General features: G+C 37.8%; 1 protein-coding gene across 3 annotated transcripts in view; it reads right to left on the bottom strand.

Annotated features, from left to right (window-relative positions):
* Window positions 1-13,416, bottom strand: part of COL8A1 (collagen type VIII alpha 1 chain) — a 542,567-nt gene that overhangs the window by 2,913 nt on the left and 526,238 nt on the right. For all 3 annotated transcript variants that reach the window (XM_029939186.1, XM_029939188.1, XM_029939189.1), the window contains exons 4-8: window positions 12,617-12,746; window positions 8,732-8,791; window positions 7,614-7,716; window positions 4,445-4,505; window positions 3,922-4,009 (exon numbers count right to left, since the gene is read on the bottom strand). In XM_029939186.1, coding sequence (XP_029795046.1) covers window positions 3,922-4,009; window positions 4,445-4,505; window positions 7,614-7,716; window positions 8,732-8,791; window positions 12,617-12,746 — 442 coding nt within the window. The remainder of the gene's footprint in view (window positions 1-3,921; window positions 4,010-4,444; window positions 4,506-7,613; window positions 7,717-8,731; window positions 8,792-12,616; window positions 12,747-13,416) is intronic.

Genomic DNA, 13,416 nt, shown 5'->3' with positions numbered 1-13,416 from the left:
TATGGAAAACAGTATGGAAGAGCACTCAAGAAATTGAAAATGAAACTACCACATGATCCAGTAATTCTACTTCTGGGTATATACCCAAAGGAAATGAGCTCACTATTTTAGAAAGATATCTATCTGCACCCCTATGTTTATTCAGCATTATTTGCAATAGCCAAGACATGGAAACAACCCTTAGTATTCATCAACAAATGAACAAGTAAAGAAAATGTCACACACACACACAAACACACACATATACACTGAGGAATATTATTCAACCATAAAAAGGAAGGAAATCCTGCCATTTGAGACAACAGGAATGGACCTTGAGAGTATCATGCTAAGTGAAATAAGAGAAGGACAAATACTGCACGGTTATCACTTATATGTGGAATCTAAAACACCTAACTCATTGATACAGAGAATACAATGGTGGATGCCAAAGGTGGGGGTGGGGAAAATGGGTGAAGATGGTCAAAAGGTAAAAACTTCTAGCTGTAAAGTAAGTAAGGTCTTGGGATGTAATGTACAGCACTGTGACTGTAGTTACTCCTGTATTATACATTTGAAAGGCCCTAGGAGAGTAGATCCTAAGAGTTCTCATCATAAGAAAAACATTTATAATTATTTGAGGTGATTGATGTTAACTAAATTTATTGTGGTAAGCATTTCACTATATATGTATAAAGTAATTCCATTGTACACACTGGACTAATACAATGTTATATCATATCTCAATAAAACTGTAAAAAACCAGTAGAATATTATGTAGCATATTATATAACTATAAAAATTAAAACCATTTCATGACAAAGTCCTCATAAGATATACTAAATGGAAAAGGCAAGTTATAAAATTATGATATACAGTATGATCTCCACTTATAAAAATAAGTATATAAATGCACAGAACAAAAGACTAAAGGAAATATATTCAGTATTACCTAACAAGTTATTATCTCTAAAGTGGTTTATTGTCTTTTCTATACCCTTTTGCATTTTTGAAAGGCTGTATAGTCAGAAAATCTGCTTCATTATTACATTAAAACAATATACTTCTGTCTATAATTATACAGATCCCATGTCATGGGATATCTTTTGAAGTCTGGAAATGTTCCTTAATATATCCTACATATAAACATCTTAAGTCATAAACAGCCACATAAAATGAGTTATGAGCCATTGCTTTGTTAGATTTCTGGTTTCTAGAGTGCTGGGACTGTTCTTTTTAAATGCTTTGTATGTAGCCTAACACCTGTCATTAATGAACATTAAATCATGCATCTAATCAGAATCAGAAGTAAAAGTTATTTTCGTTAGTATTATAAAAACAACAGTTCCTTAAATGATTTTTCACCCCTTAAATGAAATAAGCTTTCACACTGAGTCTTCACTACTCTCTGAAAATCAAATCTCAACAATCTGTAGTTTTGTTTTCTCTTTCTCCTCCCCACCCCCCATTTTAAATACAGAGAAGATGGGCCTGGTGAACACAATCATCTGGATTCCAGGGACAAGTGAGGTGAGCCCTTGGCTCAGAGCTGTGCCAGAGGCAGGGTCCATCCCTTGGACTCTCCTGCTGCCCAACCAATGTCTCCCAACTCCGTGTCTCGCAGGTTGGCCATGAGCGCCTCTCACCTGTTCCTTCACTTCAGTGCTCTCCTACGTCCATAAGACAAAAATCCAAACTCTTCAGTTTAGTGTTCAAAGTCTTCCTCCACAATCTGACTTCCTTTCTAGTTGAATCACCAGCTACTAAAGCCCACGAAGTTTCCAAGCAAGAAAGTTGTTCTTTTTAATGAAAATAATAACTGACATTTACTGAGTCCTTAGGGTGTGAAATTCTTTACTGGCACTTTATTATCATACCAATCCCAGGAGGAAAATACTATCACTATCCCTGTCATTTGAATACAGAAAAAGATTTAGAGAGGTTAAGTAACTTGCCAAGGTCACAGAGCTGGTCACTTGCTGGATCGGGGATTTGAATCTGAAGGTCTGAATCCATGATAGCTCAACACTGTATCTCAGTGATATGCATCTGGCTGCCCTCTTCTGATTCAGTGATTCTCTTATTTCTGAATGCTTTTCTGACATTTCCATACTTCAAAGATCCTATTTTAACCCTCCTTATACTTCAAAGATCAGTTAAAGACCCTTTTCTCTGTAAAGCCTTCCATACAGATTCAGCCTCCATAATAATATTTCCACACCTATAGGACTTGGAAATGCTCATTTGGCCATTGGCATTTAGTGCCTCGGGTTGTCAGTCTCATTCTAGGTATATTTACCTCTTCAAGGGTCAGGAGCTCTTTGAGAGGGAAAGGCTCTGGAACTAGGAACGCCTAGACTGAGAGAATGTGGAACAGCCATTTAACCCTTCAGAGCTTCAGAGTTTTCTTCCCTATGACCCAGCAATTCACTGCTGGGGATTCATCCAAGGGATACAGAAGTGCTGATGCATAGGGGCATGTGTACCCAAATGTTCACAGCAGCACTTTCAACAGTAGCCAAATCATGGAAAGAGCCTAAATGTCCATCACCTGATGAGTGGATCAAGAAGATGTGGTATATATACACAATGGAGTACTACATGGCAATGAGAAAGAATGAAATCTGGCCATTAGTAGCAAAGTGGATGGACCTTGAGGGTGTCATGCTAAGTGAAATAAGTCAGGCAGAGAAGGACAGATACCATATGTTTTCACTCTTAAGTCTAATAGGAGAAACTTAACAGAGGACCACGGGGGAGGAGAAGGGGGAAAAATAGTTGGGGAGAGGGAGGAAGGAAAACCATGAGAGACTCTTGAATACGGAGAACAAACTGAGGGCTGATGGGGTGGGGGAGAGGGGAAGGGGGTGATGGGCATGGAGGAGGGCACTTGTTGGGATGTGCACTGGGTATTACACGGAAACCAAGTTGACAATAAACTAAAAAAGAAAAAAAAATGCTAGCGTGCAAGGGTGCCATGAATATTTACTGAGATACGCAGGGGTGTGTAGCACAGCACCAATGCAAGTAGGAACTCAAAAAATGTGCTTCCCTTCCCTGTCTGGGGCTGCCAAGTCTGTCACTTCTTTGTAGTTGCACAGGCCTTTGTATATAGTGGATTCATTTAACTCTGGATGATTTTCATCTGGAAAGAACCACTAGTGTTTTAAGCTTTTGTTTGCTTCTTGGCAAATGACCATCTCTATACTGAGTTATTACATTGATGAACATATTACTTTTAGATATATTAAAAAAATCTAGGAATAGCTCCAATTGTAACAGAGTTCTATTAGTATATTAAATAAGTAATTTGGAAGTGAGTATTGAAAAGAAATCTTAATCAGTCTGGCAGGTAAAATAGGTAATAAGATCATCAGCAGATTAACAGGTTTTAGGCTACTGACTTAGAGAGAGCCAACAAGTTATAAAAACCCAGCAGTGGATGTTGTCTGGAATAGTTTCTGGGTAAAGTACTAAAAGAGAAATGAATCTGGGAACAATACTCTAGAATACCCTAATTTCATCCATAGAAACTGCATTTTAGTTTCAACATGTTTTATATATAAGCCCTCAACTGAAATGGGAGTCTTGGGGAACCAAGATTCAATTAATTAAGAGAGAAATATTTAACTCATCTAGCTCTGGAAATTCTAGAGGTTGCAAATTGGTGGAATGAATTGTGAATCCACTAACCTGCTTAAAGAAAGTGGAATCTGAATGTGTGTAGGTGGGCACATGAACTGCAGTTTGCCACAATCCTTACCATTCCCCACTGCATCATACCTGCTTGCTAGCTTCCCTGACACAGGGCCGAGTTTCCAGCTCCCCAACCAACACAGAAGTCTGGTTTCATTACATCACTAAATGCAGTTTCCTAAACTCACATAGAGGTCAGGCAAACTCCCAGGACTAAGTTAGGTATATTAGTGCCTCTTTTCATACCTTGCTTAATGAGTTCTTTAATCCTCCCTGGAGTTCCTACACCCAGGTGCACAACACGCTTCTCCAGCAACTTTACCTGTTCCTGGACCTATTTATTCCAAGACAGAAGAGAGGAAAGAAGAGTCTTTAGAAGAAGTCTTTAGAATCACAGGCCAATTTAGAGCACTTTATCTAAAAGTTAAGGAAATAAAAAAGCAAATGGGGCTACCCTTGTTTAGGCTCAACTTCAGGGCAATGGGAAGGTTAACATCAAGGTAGAAAAGCACTGCCCTATAAAATTAGTAAATCTTCTGAGAATCCAGGGTCAGATCTCAGCTTCTGTGCAGAAATCTTGGAGCACAGAGGAGTTGCGACTGTTGTGGGGGCAGATGGGCATGCAGAGGCAGGGAACGCAAAGAACACCAGAATAGTTGTTAAATATGTTATATAAGGAGGCGCCAAACAAAATACCAGCTAAGGAGATAAGAAAAATCTGGGAGTGGCCCTTACATCCCCCATCAGGAACCACAGGCTCTTGCTTTACCTTTATGTGTTTTGCAAATAATTTCATAACTTTGCTGTCTCCTCTGAACGCTGTCATTGATCTAATTAAAAAAGAAAAACAGATTATTGCTTAATAAAATTTACTCATTGCAGGCCACGTTGACTACTAAGGTATTATGTCTTGCTTTATTCAAAAGAATATGTGCATTTATGTGTGTAACTATGAGCATACACACACACACACACACACACACACACACACACACACACTTCTGAGATTTTCAAGTCAGCCCATCTCTGGAAGGAAAGTAAGGAAGTCTTTTATTCAGGCACGTTTCTGGGTTGGCTTCTAATTCTCACACACAAGGTTAACTTCATTTAGGTTTCCTTGATAATTGAAAAATATGGATCTGCTCTTCCCTTGTTAACACAGAACGTCTGTATTTCAGGTCCCTGCAGAGAATTTATCTTTCAGCTCTGCAGTCTAGTTCTCATACAAAATTTGGTTGCAAGAAATATCATAGAGCAGTGATCTCAGGCTGTGCTCTGTGGAGCCCAAAGGCATCGACAAAAGTTTGTATGTGGCTGCCGTGGCCGACTGCTGGCAATGAGCTGGCAGGGAGGAGAAAGGCTTATGTCTTTCAATCAGAGCAGCCCCCCACTTTTTACTTTGCAGAGTGAGCCTTTCAGCAAAATTTTACACGTGGAAATGTTTCTGGTATCAATAGGTATAAAACTATAAAAGAACTATCTTTTAATCAATGTTTGGTAATAGACCTAGCATAGGAATACTGCTTGGAAATATTACTTTCCTTTATATATCAGTATTATGTTTTGAGAAATATTATTGACCGTTAGGAATATATGAGTTTGCAAGAGAGTGATTTATGCTCTACGTGTTCTGTTGTACTTGATTTTTACTCACACATAAGCTTTCTCCATGGCAAGGTTAACTAGGAAGACAGTTTAGGGGACATTTTTAATGTTAATTCCTGGTCCCCAAGAGAACAGATATTCTTAGAAAAGTTAGAATTATTCATCATTAGTCTTTATGAATAGGGCTTGTTATGCTAGCTCAGAAATCACTTTTTGCAAATCACCTAACCTTGAAGTGTATCATAACATTATGAATGACACAGAAGAACCCAGGATTGGTAAATGAAGTGTGACAACATAGTGCTTTTATGCCTTTTTATGTACAGTGAAAGCTCAAATCAATGTGACAGTTTGTTTTTAAGAGGTCATCTCCAGGCCAACCTCTTTGTCATTAACATCTGACTCTGAAATGAGTTCTGTGGTGGTAGTTTTTAAAACACTGAAAAGTCAATGTGAACTAGTTATGATTTCAGAACCAGCAAGTACTGCCCCAGACGCAGGTGGAGTCTTGAAGATCAAGAGTAGATATGTCATAAGAAACACTTGTTTTATTGAGAGGGTGTGTGATACAATTTAATGTGTGTGTCTTGTGAGGAAAGGAGAATTGGAAGAACTCAAAACTACTTTCCTAAATTCATAATCATATTAGTTCATTAAAAAAAATAGATGCCAAATAGCTACTAAGTGTCTACATTTGCACCTCAGTTTATTTTTCTCCAGCACTTGGATTTTCCTTTGTTTTGTCTCCTGTCAAAGCCTGGTACAGAGCCTTGCCCTGGAAGAGGGCTAAGCCCAGTAAGCCCCATTTAACTCTGATGGCTCTTCTCTGAAAGCTCAATGTTCCCACCGATCCAGTGGAAGGAAGCCTTTTCTACAAAAACTATAGTAAATGAAATGGTATGTGAAAGCACTTACTAAAGCGCTGACAAATTATCTTTAAAACAAAATTTTTCTATTTAAATTTTCAGTCCATTTGGGATTTATCTTGGTATGAGAGGCGAGATATGGACCCAACTTTACTTTTCCAGCTGGCTGCCCAGTTGTTCCAACGCCACTTATTAAATAATTCATCTTTTCTCACTGATGAGTCACCTTTGCCATACGCTACATTTTCATATGCATATGGGCCTTTTCCTGAACTTCCAATTCTGTTCCACTGGTCTGATTTATCATGCATATGCCAGTTGCATACTGTTTTGATTAGTGAGACTCTGTAATATATGTTCATTGGTAATCTGATAGATACTACGGACATAGTAGCCTCTCACTAATATTCTTTCTCAGAATTTCCCCAGTTTTTTTTAACTTTGTATTTTCTCTTATGAACTTAGAACTACAGCTTATCATTAAAGTTTGAACTTTAGCTTTTCTAGTTAAAAAACCAATTCTATTGGAGTTTCACTGGGAATCTGCGAAATTTGTAGATTATTCTATGTAAAAACAGACACCTTTACAACATCAACTCTTCCTATTCAACAATATAGTATACCTTTTTGTCTGTTCAAGATCTTCTGAGTGGCTTGTGTAATATTTTCTTTGTATAGATTTTGGTAAGCTAATTCTCTGGTGTTCTATTCTTTTTGTTATTTTTAAAATTTTATAAAATATTTTTGATATTTACTTATTTTTGAGAGAAAGACACATAGAATATAAGCAGGGGAGGGGCAGAGAGAGAGGGAGACAGTACCCAAAGCAGGCTCCAGGCTCCAAGCTGTCACCACAGCCTGATACGGGGCTCAAACTTGTGAACCATCAGATCATGACTTGAGCTGAAGTCAGATGTTTAACCGACTGAGCCACTCAGGGACCCCTCTTATTATTTTAAATTAGGTCTTTTTTCCCCATTATTTCTTCCAACTGGTTATCACTTGTATTATTTCCTTCCTTTGACTCTTGCCCTCTACAATGTAGGGATACAAAGCAGAATCTTCTAAAATCATCTTTTAGAATGATTATTCAGAGCATGTGGCTCCTCTGCTCAAAATCTTTCAATAATATTGCATTCCAGTGCCTTTTGTGCTTCCTGTCCACTCTGTCTGGAATATTCTTCTTCCAGACATCCGCTCGGCTTTCTCCTTCACTTTGTTCACGTCTCTGCTCAAATGTCTTTCTCCTTAGAAAAGCTTCCTGTGACAATACTTTTAAAAGTAGCCCCCTCCCCCTATCTATCCCTTTGCTACACTTTATTTTGTCTTACATAACTTAACACTATCTGACATTATGAAGTATATTTATTTGTTCATTGTTACATCTCCAGCATACAGAACATATCAGCTTGACACGTATCAGTTATTCAGAAAACATTTATGAAATGAATGAGTGAAGCATCCAACCTAATAAGCTCCAGGGCCCGGAGGGCAGAGCTGCAGATGATCAGCATCAGGACCGATTTCTTCTCATTATGGTTTTTCCGAAGTTTTACCCACTTAGGGCAGACTGAAAAAAGACCATAAGAAAAATGTTACTCTAAATACAATAAAATAGGGCCCCCAAAGTTGAATATTCTCCAATTATTCTTTATTAGTATTTAATTAAGGTAAAATATAATGAGTACTGTGTAGATTCTGTTATCTGGTTATTCTAGATACTAGATTAAAATGAAAAATTATTAACTTAAAACACAAAGCACATAATATGCCAAGTTAACTAAATATGAATCACAAAATGTTAAATGTTAAATCTTCATTACTAATAATTTCATTGTCAGCCACAAATAGATGACTACCTAATATGAATAATCTAGCTTATTACTGGTAATATACAATACATGTTGAAAAAATGAAATTAGACTGTGAAATAGCCATGATCTGAGTTCGGAGCATGTGAACAGAATTTCAGAATTTCACAGCTAGAATAGAGATCACCTGTCCAACTTCTTTATCTTTCAGATAACAAAATCAAGTCCCAGAGGAATACTCAGTGACTTGTTCCAGGCCAAATAGCAAATCAGTGAGGAACCTGGAACTAGAACATCAAGTCTTCTCTGGATTCCTATACCAATATCAATAATGTATTAAAAACCAAAAATGAGACCAAAACCCAAAGTCTCAAAGCTAGAGCAAATAAGAATAAACTTAAACAAAAATTAATACCAAGATGGACCTTATGAGAAACCTCTATTTCAAATCCATTTGAGGTAGAAAGTTTTGCTTTTAAAGGCAGTTTTAGAAGTTTTGAAAGAGATGGATCTTGGGCACCCAGGTGGTTCAGTCATTAAGCATCTGACTTTGGCTCAGATCATGATCTCATGGCTCATGAGTTTGAATCCCACATTGGGTGAGCTCAAGCCCCGCTTCAGGCAAAACATGATCCCTGCTTCAGGTGGGTCCTGCTTCTCTCTCTTTCTCTCTCTGCCACTCATGGGATTTCTCTCTCTCTGAGAGATGGATCTTATGTTTTAATGAAGTAATAACTTGCTGAATAACTTAGAAGAAAATCATAGTTTACTTACTTTCTTTTAGGTATGATGAAAGACTATGAGTCAAATCATTGGCCTTGAGGAAGCAGGAGTCTAGAATATGACAAACATGCTTTGTAGAGGATTTTGCCAACACACAAATGATAAAAATAGATTAAATGACTATGGTTGAACATTATACAACAGTAGTGAATGGGGGCTCATTATATAAAGTGTTGTCCAGTATTTAAAACAATGGTACAAGTAAACTTTAAACTGTCCATAATTTCTTAGAGTAGTGAAATAGAAGCTTGTTTTATCATCCAAAGGACTAATAAAGTATGTTTATTTTTCAAATCTATGGAATAAGCAATATACAAAGGTAAAGGGGAAGTAGCTAATATATCTATGTAGAGATGCTCGAACTCACTAGTCATCATAGAAATTCACATTAGTGCAATGAAGAGATAATATTTTATACACACATTAGAGTAGGATTTATTAGAAAGATGTATAAAACCAAGTATTGTCAAGAACATAGGGTAGCCTGGGTGGCTCAGTCAGTTAAGTGTCTGGCTTTGGCTCAGGTCATCCATCATCTCATGGTTCATGGATTCAAGCCCCACATCAAGCTTGGTGCTGACCGCTAGCTCAGAGCCTGGAGCCTGCTTCAGATTCTGTGTCTCCCTCTCTCTCTGACCCTCCCCTGTCTCTCAAAAATAAATAAAAAACATGAAAAAAAAATGTAGGGTGATAAAACTTGTGAAATGTAGATGAAGGTACAAACTGGTAATAGCTATTCTGGAAAGTACTAAAATTAAGTTGTATACACCCTATGACCCCATGTTAAATTCCTGAGTAAATGATGGAAAGAAATTCTTACGCAGTCTATAAAGAGATATACACAAGTATATTTCTCCTAGCATTATTTGTGATAGTGGGGAGCACGAGGCAACCTAGGTGTCCATATCTAGGAAAATGGATGACCAATATGTGGTAGATAGAAACACTGGGATACTATGTAGTATTTAGAAGCAATGAACTTGATATACATAAAACCATATAGGCATATCTCAAAAAAGGTGCTCAGTGAGAAAAGAAACAAAATGAGAAGTTCAGCACATCATTTAGATAAATTGTAAAATGAACACACATTTATTGACGTGATATTTTACAAGCATCTATACATATTTAAAAACAATGCTATGGGGAATGTAAAAAGGAGTGTGGATTGGGGAAGAGTGGGAATAATGCATCAAAATACAACACAACAAAACACCACAGTAAAAGACAATATAACACTTAAATAAAATATACGGGCCTTGCTCAACCAAGGCCTATCCTGGTCTAGCAATTAGGTAGCGTTATTAACTCTGTACCTGAGATGTATAAATAAAAAAGCAACATCATGTTTCTCATTCTAATTCTTTCTACAGGAAAGTTTTCTATAAACACAGAAGAGTGCTAGGGAGTAAACTACTACTAAACTAAATGACATTTATATTGTGACCTGGCATGTATAACTCACATTATGTCACTAACTTCAAAGATACTGCTTCCTATACAACTGTAGAGCTTTTGATGGTCTTTAAAACTGTAATTTTCCAAGCCTGGAGATGATCAGACTCACCCAAAGAGCTTTATAAAAGACATAGATTCCTGGGATGGACTCCTTTTGTTAATAAGTCAGAATTCCTGGGGGGTGGGCCTGGGAGTTTGCTTCTTAAGTTCTCTGCTGATTTCAGCTGCTACTAGCCTATAGGCGTCCTGCACTGATCTAAACCACACTGCAGCCCTCAGGAGGTCAACTGAGTTAACTCCAAGAGATTCCTGCTTCGAAAATAATTAAGTGCCCATGTGTGTGACATTAACAACATACAGTGAACAATATTTATTGAAAAGACATGTTCCTGCCCTACAGACACAAATAACCTCAAATCAAAACCAAGTTAGACACTCAGCAAACAAACAGGAACAATCCTTCCTTATCTATATCCACCTTATATTTAGGCCCCTGACCGGAGCCTGTTCCAAATAACCCACGATGTGTCCCTTCCTCTTACCTATCATGGACTTCCTTCCTGTCCTTGGTCTCTTAACTGTAGCAACTGGGATCTTTTCTCCGGAATGTTCTTACGAGGCCTTATTCACTGTGTCTCAGAATGGCCTAATTTCCTAACTGAAAATGAAAACCTGTTCTTTTTGTCTACAAAAGTATTTTTTAACATTTTCCTTCCTTCCTATACCGAGTCTGGCCACACATTCTTCCTTAACTACACAAATGAACTGTAATAGAGCAATAATATAATGTAAACCCACTATGGAACTCCAATGGCTCTTCAAGGTTTCTTCTGCCCTCTGACTGTGTACAATCCCAGAAAATTAAGGTTTATGATGCTCCATAAGTACACAGAGTAGCAGTGATCCCACCATGTCACAAATCCTTCTGGAGACGAAGGTACACTCTAACAAAGAACTATAAGGAAAAAGTGACCATTGAGTCAAACTTCAGTTAAGCTTGGAAAGGAGGCTTTGTTCTAACACTTCGTACCTCCGAAGGAGCAGTCAAGACACACCTCTCCTCCAAAGAACCATGGCTGGACAGGAGTGGTTTCTAACTGCTGTTGGAGCCGTCTGGGCTTTGTGAGTCTAGGACTCCAGATCTCCCTCATGTGGAAATGCACTCCTTATACTCCCTTTCCTTTCTCTCCTGTCTCTAAATTCAATGTGCACTTTGTTTTTAAAAGCACATCACAGGGGCGCCTGGGTGGCTCAGTCGGTTGAGCCTCCGGCTTTGGCTCAGGTCAGATCTCACAGTCGTGGGTTCGAGCCCCGCATCAGGCTCTGTGCTGACAGCTAGCTCAGAGCCTGGAGCCTGCTTCTGGTTCTGTGTCTCCATCTCTCTCTGCCCCTCCCCCTCTCATGCTCTGTCTCTCTCAGTATCAAAAATAAAAAAAAATAAAAAAAAATTAAAAGCACATCACAAATGAATTATAAAAATTCAGGGCACGGGAGGTTATTCAGCTTCTTAAGCCTCTACAAAGCATAAAGTAGTAATGGAAAAGGGAAATCAAGCTACCCCTGACTTTTTCCAACAGCAGGAATTAGATGTCCCTAGTAATCTATAAATAGCTCATCTGAAACAGTGGTACCCAAATCTTACGTGGTTTGATTTTTGTAACATCTCTTTTCTTTAATATCTCCCCAAAGAGTTCCAAGATGCATCAGAACTTCTCAATTAATTAAAATTAGTTGTTTCAAAAATTTTGCAATATCCTTAACTGAATTATAAATATTCTAAGGCAGCAGATCTCAAACAATAGTAGAGTTAAGGATCAGCCTGGGTGAAGTGTCACCTTTGCTAAAAATGCAGAATTTTATCCCTATCTTTAGATAGTTTGCTTTAAAGTCTGGCCTGGGACCCAAAACGCTACCATAAAAACAAAACTGTACCTAAAAATCTGTGATAAGAACAACAACAAAACTAAAAGCTTTAAGACTTATTACAGCTAAAGTTCTTATCTAGAAGAGTACATTAATGTTTCATATCTATACTTTTAAATGTGTGCCTTATCTTTATTTTAACTTCTATACTCCACATGGATTCTTATTCCTTGAAGAATGCTAAAAAAAAATGCACACTCAACAGTAGCCTTTTGAAAAAAATGCAATTACAAATCTGTCTATTAGATTGAACAAATGCCATTTAGCATCTTAATAAAGGAACCATTCAACAGTTAAAACTATTAGGTTGAGGAAAGGAGTATTAGCATGTGGAAAATACATTGATTCACTGGCTGAGATGTAGCCATGAACCGTTTTCGCTCCTCCTCGTCAGGAAAATTGATAGCAATAACATTGAGTCCTGCTAAATGACTAACCGCCGAACAGTAAGGAGAAGAAAAAAGAAGGGAAAAAACCAAACAAGTCTGGTTGTACCTGGTAGATTTAGTTCCTCTAATTCAATCACTGAGCGACTACTGCTGTAATAGTCCTTCATCATCTTCTGGAGGTCTTCAGGTGTCCCTGGTTTTGGCTCTGATTTTGCAAGAACATCGGTAATTTTCTTCTAAGATATGAGATGGAAGGAGAAAAAAAAAAAAACCCAGGGAGATAGATTTTACAATGGCATTAGCTTAGAAGAGGTTGATTCCCCTGGTACTTAAACTGCACACAAGTTTTAGTGAAAGCAGAGTATGAATGTGTTCTAAGAAATACACTTGAAAATACGTAATAAATATTTTCTGGATATAACTGCTGCTTTGAAAAATGAATCGGTGATCTAAAAGGCTCCTTGTAGCTCTTGGTGTATGGCTTCCAGGAGCACTGAAATTTCTGTGGGAGAGCATTATTTTCTATTACAAGCCAAGAAATCTTGTTGCTGCAGAAATTTCTCTTTGATCTTTAGGTTATTTTTATTACTGGGAGAGTAGAATTTCGAGAATTTTTTGCCTAACCTGATTTTTAAGGCCCTCTGTTTAGATTTCTGGGGTTAAAGTAAAATCTGCAGGGGTAATTTGGGCATGGGAGCCCACTGCAAAGGGGGATTTTAGACTCTGACTCCTCAAGTCTTGGAAGAGAGGCTTGAAGTGACCCGTGAAAAGCAGAGCAGGAAAGACTTTACAACATGTATTTTGATTTGGACTCATTTGGGTAGCATTTACTGAGTGCCTGCAATGTACTAGGAACACACAATTGTTCAGGTAATTTTCATCATAAACTTCCTGTCTCATTTCCTT

The sequence above is a fragment of the Suricata suricatta genome, chromosome 5, assembly GCF_006229205.1.
Source record: "Suricata suricatta isolate VVHF042 chromosome 5, meerkat_22Aug2017_6uvM2_HiC, whole genome shotgun sequence".
NCBI lineage: Eukaryota > Metazoa > Chordata > Mammalia > Carnivora > Herpestidae > Suricata > Suricata suricatta.
The sequence above is the reverse complement of the archived record's forward strand: the minus strand, read 5'-3'. Positions and strand labels throughout refer to the sequence as shown.